The sequence below is a fragment of the Vigna radiata genome, chromosome 7 (assembly GCF_000741045.1).
Source record: "Vigna radiata var. radiata cultivar VC1973A chromosome 7, Vradiata_ver6, whole genome shotgun sequence".
In the NCBI taxonomy this organism is placed as follows: Eukaryota; Viridiplantae; Streptophyta; class Magnoliopsida; order Fabales; family Fabaceae; genus Vigna; species Vigna radiata.
Genome location: NC_028357.1, coordinates 22,570,515 through 22,578,702, shown reverse-complemented (window position 1 = coordinate 22,578,702; position 8,188 = coordinate 22,570,515). Strand labels below are relative to the sequence as shown.

The 8,188-nt window shown below is 33.7% G+C and overlaps 1 protein-coding gene across 1 annotated transcript in view; it reads right to left on the bottom strand.

The window, feature by feature from the left end:
- Positions 1-331: 331 nt before the first annotated feature.
- The window catches only part of LOC106767286 (cellulose synthase-like protein G2), a 17,855-nt gene continuing 9,998 nt past the window's right edge, over positions 332-8,188 (bottom strand). Inside the window, exons 3-8 of the mRNA XM_014652141.2 lie at positions 2,388-2,510; positions 2,072-2,284; positions 1,883-1,982; positions 1,610-1,755; positions 1,172-1,519; positions 332-1,078 (exon numbers count right to left, since the gene is read on the bottom strand). Of these exons, the coding sequence (XP_014507627.2) occupies positions 530-1,078; positions 1,172-1,519; positions 1,610-1,755; positions 1,883-1,982; positions 2,072-2,284; positions 2,388-2,510 (1,479 nt within the window). The 3' untranslated portion in view covers positions 332-529. The remainder of the gene's footprint in view (positions 1,079-1,171; positions 1,520-1,609; positions 1,756-1,882; positions 1,983-2,071; positions 2,285-2,387; positions 2,511-8,188) is intronic.

The window sequence follows — 8,188 nt, the reverse complement described above, 5'->3', positions numbered from 1 at the left end:
AAAAGCCATTACCAAAATTAGAAATACTATTACAATTATTAAGGGAAAAAAATCAAATGAAATTGAAAATTAAAAGGAATAGTATTATTAAGGTAAAAAATCAAATGAAATTGAAAATTAAAATTAAAATGCTTAAATATAATGATGACCACCTAGATTGGAAAAATTGCTCGTGTTCTCCGTACCATCTGGTACTTTTGTTTTTCTTATACATGCTTTTTGATTGAGTCTTCAAGCCACATATAGTATAATTTTTTATGTTAACAAATATGTAGATGCACAAATATGTTAACAAATATGTTTTTAAAACTAATATTAATAAAGATTATTCCCATGACATTTCAATGTTATGTAGATGCGCAATTTCCATTCTCGTACATTTGCAATGATGTTGAGGACAGGAAGATCAAAGGTGAAGAGAAAATAATTTACAAGCACGATATTGTTATCTTTTAACTTATTGAAAATTGTACAGATATTAAACTCAGAAATTAAAAATGGAATGCTTATAGCTAGCCAGAAGAGCATATTATGCATTTCCTAGGAGGTTAAAAAATGCCAAAAGAGCAAGAGTAGGCAATATAACAGGTATAGCTACCAACTTTGAAATGCGTCCCTTGTCCTTCCGTACTAGGAGCCCTTCAACGAGGGGATAGTTGACAGTAACTATAAAAACTGCAAGGAAAAGCTGTATAAACAATTTGTCACAGTCACCGACCAAGAACACTCTGTAGACTCCTCCCACTAAGCAATATATGTTGACAGTGATGAGAAAAAGCATTGGTGCTATAAAGATATTTGGTGCTCGGAAATCATATTTATCCATTTGATATAACAGAGTTTGTTCATCATCTTCTAATTTATTAGTGGGCACGAAACTAGCTTCTCTTATACCAAATTTCTTTAGCAGTGCATCCAAACATCCATGTAGATGGCAAGTGACAGATTTCATCATCCAGATCCTCTGTTCATTGATCCAATTATGGAGTGTACCACCAGTTAAAGACACTTCTAGTAAATGTTTTACAAGAGCTGACAGGAAGATGAACACAAAGACCATGAAAAAAGGGTCTGAAACCTGTGAAGAAGAAGAAAAAGAAAAAGAAAAAAGGGTTTTAGCATATGAAGCAAATGTATGCACGAATGTGAGACTTATAAGCATTGTTGTTACCTTAGGGTATAAAGGTATTCCATTCAGTAGACTGAGCTGAGGGACCGTAGCAAGACACCAAAGAGGCACGCAATAAAGAGGGAAATATGTGAGCCATGCAAAACATAGACACTGGAGAAATGGCATCCTTGTAGGCCAATACATAAAGGGGCAAAATCTATTTATACCATTTTCAAACAAACCACTGTACCATCTTGTGCCCTGGATTAGTACATCATTCAAATTCGTTGTAGCTTTACCCAGGAACTGTGGCCTCGATGGTTCACAGAAAACTGAACTCCATCCATTAGAATGCAACATAAATCCTGTAAGGTAATCTTCTACTACACTATAATATAAGAAACCAACCTGCAATCGTCCAAATATTTTGCAAATTTTTACTACAAGAATTTTGAAGTAATGACAGAAGAAAAGAAAATAATTAAAAGGTCTACCTACCTCTTCTCCCCATTTAGTACCGATTTCATAGTTACAAGAAGCCAAAAAATGAGGTTCTTCTAAATCACTTGTGTAGTTTCGATCAAGTGATCCGATGAATTCATTAGATGAACCGACGTGATGCTTTTGTTGCAGAAGATCACTTCCTAGGATTCAAAACAAAGAAAGTAAAGAGTGTGTTAGCCTCTCAGCACAAGGGCAACGTTTATATGTTAATGTCATTGAAATTTTGTGTTTGAGGAAGCAACTAAATAAGAAAATGTTGTTTGATACCTTTGCTAGCGCAGTTTCCAAACAGTGATGCTCTTTTTATGTAAAAGCCTGTACCAGACATAACAGGTCCCATAAGCCCATCCATACCTTGCCATTGTAGCTGAATTGTCCAACAAAAAGTTAGTCAAGGATTGCACCATTTTATATATGCAACATTAAAGGTCTGATTTAGATCTCCTTAGTCCTTACGGTAAATAGTGATCTCAGCTGACTATCATAGATGTCATTCTTGCTAATGTTGTGAAATTTCTGAGGAAATTGAACAAAAGACAAGGAGGATGATATCTTTGGATCAAGGTGAAAACACATGGCATATCGAGCTGAAGTTGGATCATTGCAGAACATGTCACAATCTAGAACTAGAATGTATGGAGAATTGCTCATCACCCAAGAGACACGAAGCTGCAAGATTAATGAGATGGGAAAACATTATATTTGTTGTGTTGGTAAAACAAGTTTTCTTTACAGTTTGGAAGATATATACAAGAAAAAAGTATATTCATACGAGGACATTGAGGGCGCCAGCCTTGAAATGGTGGGGATGAGAAGCCTTTTTTTCACGAGAAACGTAGACAAGGAGAGGCATTTTCACATTTTCTACATCATCTATCATACTTTCTTGAATCACCTGCAAAAATCAGATTCATAAACGAATTTCCAAACATAACATGTTTCACATCACGGTAGTCAAGATACATATCTTAATAAATATATCCGAACAAAAAATAAAGGCAAAAATAAGTCAAACTTGTTTTATAAATTAAAATAAATCTATGCATGTTGGTTTGGAAAAGTTTAATGAAAAATTTCTATCAAAACCTGTCCAAGTTAATGTTTGAGAAATTTAAATTAATTTAGCTTCATATACTACACTTTTCTCAAATAAGAATTTATTTAGAAGTACAATCTAAACTAAATTGGTTGTCATGTTTAATTATTGTCCGTGAAAAGAATTAGAGAAACATAACGTGTGTGTGATGAGTGTTAAATGATAAAGTTAGAGGGATGAGATGACTCGTTTATAAGAGAGGTTTTCTATCATTTTGGTATAATTTTGAAAAATAATTGCAATAATTGACAAATTTGGAAACAATATATAATAATGACGTTTGGGATTCACGATTTCCTATTGGAAAAGTGTTTACATAATACCGTTTAATTCTGTCACACGTAAGTCGTGAATGATAATTTGGTTTGCTTTTTTCTTTATATAATTTAAGATGACTTTAATTTAAAATCTCCTCCCAACTTTCTTTTATTTCCAACTCTGTTTTTCCCAAGTCCCACATTAATGTGACAACTTCTATCTTGGATATTTTTACGGATCTAGGCATAATTTTTTTTTTTTTTTACGTAAATGGACAAGTTGTGCAGTCTCACATAACTTCAAATGAAGAAGTTGTACAAGGGGTGCACGCTTTCTACACTGCTACAACAAAAGAAGTGAAGTTGTGTACCTTCTACACGTTTTCTGATACTAGTAATCGATTACAAACACCTATAATCAATTACACAATATTAAAGTCATGCAGGTAGGTCACGACTTCACTAATAATCAATTACACTATTGTTGTAATTAATTGTTGTAATTAATTACCAGTATTGAAAATTGAATAAAAGGACTTGGTAATCGATCACAGTGTTGTTGTAATTGATTATCAAAGGAAAAAAGATTAAAACTAAGTTCAATTATGAATTACATTAATGGAAATTCCTTTTATATCCTTTATTAGGTTACTTGTTTTCTTTATACTAAATTAAATATTCATGTTTTTTTATATTTATCATAATTTGGATTAATTGTTTCCTTTATACTCAATTAAATAATTTATACGAAATTTAAATAATTTACATGTTTCCTTTTTATTCATCATAAATTAGATCAATTAATTTAAATAATTTAAATCATAAATTAGATCAATTGTTTTTTTTATACTAAACTTAAATCCTTTATATTGATCATAAATTGGATCAATAGTTTTCTTTATACTAAATTAAATAATTTATACTGAATTTAAATAATCTATACTCATGTTTAATATTAAATACCCGTGTTTCCTTTATACTCATCATAAATTGTATCAATTGTTTCCTTTATAATTAATTAAATATTTTATACTGAATTTAAAATATTTTATTATTTTGTACAAGTTTTCTATTTTTTTTTTGTTTTGTTTTTGAAAGACAATTCAGTTGTATAGGGGAAATTTGATTTCATTTGTTTTTTTGGACAAATTTTGTTAATTATGTTAGTTTGGAAATAATGAATTAAGATTGTTTTTTAAATTCAAGTTTTGTTGAAACCAATTCACTTTTTCGCAAATAATAATTTATATATTCTTCATATAATGACTTCCTATTATGAATCCTTGAATATGGAATTGCATGATATTAAGCATAATATTCTTTGAGGATATTGAGTTTGGGGAGAAAAATAAAGTTTAGAGGAAGAATTGTTGGAAGTGATCTGATTCGTAAAGTTCAAAACCTCTAGTAAGTTTAGAACCTCTATAGAAACAAACTCAAGATCATCATAAACTTATGCTTCAGGAGGAGTATAAATCTAAACAAGACAATAAGATTTGGGAACTTTTCTCATTACCACAAGATATGAAACCCATTGGTAATAAGTGAATATTTAAGACTAAAAGAGATTCTAATGGTAATATGGAGAGGTATAAAGTTTGTCTTTCGGCGAAAAGCTATACTCAAAAGGAAGGGGTTTGTATGTTGATGACATACTTAAAGCTTTTGGAATGAAGGATAGTAAATTAGGGGATTCTCAAGTTTCTAAGGGAGATGAGTTCAGTCTCAATCAATGTCCAAAAGAAAATTTAAAAATTCAACAAATGCAGAAGATTCCCTAAGTTTCATTGATAGGGGGTTTGATGGATGTACGCATCCGGATATAGCATATATAGTTAGGGTTTTATGCAGATATTTAAGCAATTCATAAATGGATCTTTGAAAAGTAGTCAATAAAGTTATGCATTTTTTTTTATGAGAAAGGTTTATAAGCTCACGTATATAAGGTCAAAACAATTAGAGATCATTAAGTGGATATTTATGACCAGTGGAAGATTGATAGCAATTTGGGTCACTTTATATACATACATACATACATACATACATATATATATATATATATATATATATATATATATATATATATATATATATATATATATATATATAACAATTATTAAATGTGTTAGGGTCATTATATTTTATTAACCAACTTTAGAAAGTAACATAATTAAGTAAATATGGCTAAGGGTATATATATGTCATGAAAGGTATATTGTGTAGAGACAACAATAATTTTAATTTGTTGAAGGGGCGCAATTATAATTATTGAAACTAAAGGAAAGTAATCGTCAAAGGTTATTTAAAGGGTCATGGTCCCCATCTATGAGTACATTGTATCATTCTTGTTTCTTTCTTTTTATCCCCATCAGAAGAGAAAATCTAAAGGGAACTAAAGGTTCTGTATAGAGGAAAGATCATAGACCAATTCAGGTTGCTTATTCCTCCATGATCCGAAAAGTATATTAAAGAAAGTGACCTATAAGGTTTATTAAGTCGTTTTATGACAAAGTAACTCAATTTATACCTATTTAGACTATATTAACATAATATGACTAAATCATGATGGTTTGATATGTTGATTATTATTAATAATTCTATTACTATTTATTCTATTATTATTCTCTCTATTTAAGTATTATTCTAATAAGAGCCTAAGCTTACAAATGCTAACCCTAGAAATACAATTAGTGTTTCCCAAGGGATACAACTTCATAATCATTGTCACTCTCATATATGGATCATAACTCTTTTATTAACTTGAGCATCGAATAGTCTTTACAAGTGGATCTTCACCCCTTAACAACAAAGAGGCCATTTTCATACCAAAGGAGATATTAACCCACTATTAAGATCTTGCCACCCGTCCCAAAGTCCACACTCAAGATATGGATAAGAATATTGACACTCAGCGTGGAGCCTCCATAAAATGTTTTCCCAGCTTCACCTTTTCTTGCAATGACCACTCGAAGGATTGCGCAACCCCCATGAGACAATGGCCAACCCGGTGACTATTCATCATCCACAACTACAAATGCTTACACGACAACCTAGCATGCAGTCTAGACAAAACAACGCCGAGCTCGAAGATCCACCACAAGCTGCCTTGCACGAACTCCAATGGGGCCTACCTCTAGGACAAGGGGTCATCCCTCACAAAGGATAACCGGCTTGGCGGAACCCATATAGGAGTTAGGACTTTTCCCCTCAAAGTTGAGCTCAAAGAAACCAGAGCAAGTCAATCGAGCATTAAGCGAGGAGAACATAAGGACATCCCCATCACTCCTATTATGACCAACTCCTCCAATCAACCCTGTATGGGCACTACCCCCCCTCCCTCAAGCGTGAACGAGGAAATCACATTCAAAACGACACACAACATTAAGCTTATCCAACAACACTACCAACTCGGCTAATGCTACCAGATTGCTAAAGCTACCTCTGGTCATGGTAACTTGGATCTGGACCCCATATTTGAGTCCCCTAAAGATACTCGACCCTCCTATGATAAGCCTATGTAGCTTTGTCCCTTATGAACCTTCTCTTCCCAAGTCACCAAGGTCGGTTGCAACATGACCGAGTAGGACACTAAGCAAATCATATAAGTCCTTCGACGAAAGAAAGATCAGTTTGCTTGGCACCCGAGTGACATTCGCGGCATTGACCTAGCCTTCTTAAGCCATCACCTCTCCATACTTTCACAGGCCAATCCTGTGGCTCAAAGAAAACGATAGCTCGGAGAAAAGTGTATAGGTATTTTCCACAAGAAAGTAATCACACTTTATGAAGTCAAGTTCATCAAGGAGGTCACCTACACCACATGACTTGTCAATGTTGTCATGGTGAAGAAATCTAGTGGGAAGTGGCGCATGTGCGTCAATTACACTGACTTCAACAAAGCATGCCCAAAAGTCACATACCTATTTCCTAACTTTGACATATTTTTGGACAACACGACAAGCTATAAGCTACTAAGCTTCTTGAATGCAAACTCGGGCTATAATCAAATTCGGATGTATCCACCAAACGAAGCAAAAATAGCATTCATGACCGAAGTGACCAAATTTTGTTATAAGGTCAGCTACCAATAATTAATGGATCAAGTTTTTGTCAAACTCATATGAAACATAATAGAGGTCTATGTAGGCAACATGGTAATTAAATACACCATTATAGCCGATCACTCGAAACATTTGCAAACAGTCTTTGAGGCCTCCTCCGTTCCGCCAACTTAGATGGAACCAATTATAGCTTATGTAACCACAAAAAAAACTCCTCATTGCCCGAGCAAAGGCAAGATGAGTACAACGACAAATCGCATTCTACACCATTCAAAACGAGGAACTCTTCCGTAGAGGCTTTGTTGCACCCCTCAACCAGTGTTACCAACTAATCACTTTAAAGAGCTTGACCTTAATGGCCATCAAGGAGCTCGACCTTTATGGCCCTCCCACTAAAAGTGCTCAGCCTTAATGGCCATCAAGGAGCTTAACTATTATAGCCATCATGTTTAAAGAGCTCGACCTTAGCATACGATAATAAGGAGCTTGACCTCTATGACCATCACATCTAGAGACCTCCATGGCCATCACATCTAAGGAGCTCGACCATTGTAATTAAAGAGCTCGACCCAATGGCCAATCAATAAGCTTGGCCCCAATAGTTGTCACATCCAAAAGGAGAATTCAGAACTCAGCCTCAATGGTCAAATTCATGCTTAATGGCCTTCGCCTCAAATGACCACATCCACATTGGATAAACTCGAACTCAATGGCCACAAATTTTATAAGATCGGCCTCTATTACCAAATAAGGTTTGGCCTCAACGATTAATACAAATTGAACAAGCACGACCTCATAGTCAATTCACCTACAAAACCTCTTGCAACATGACCTTAGGGCCATTCCACCTACAAGCATGACCCGTCCATCTACAAATTACACAGGGTTAGGGCTTGATATTGTTACCAATAAGGAGTATTGGTAAAACCTGAAGATGTGTTTTGATGATGCTGCAACTTATAGATTTTGTATGTAGTAGGACAATATTTAAAAAGCAACTTGTAGATTTTGAATGTAGTAGGAAAATGTTAAACATTGTAATTTTTATTGATATAATCATTTATGGTTAAGCTATAATCGATTATCACATGTTTTTATACTAGAATAATCGATTATCATGAAGCAATAATCGATTATCACAAGTCATACTTGAATAAAC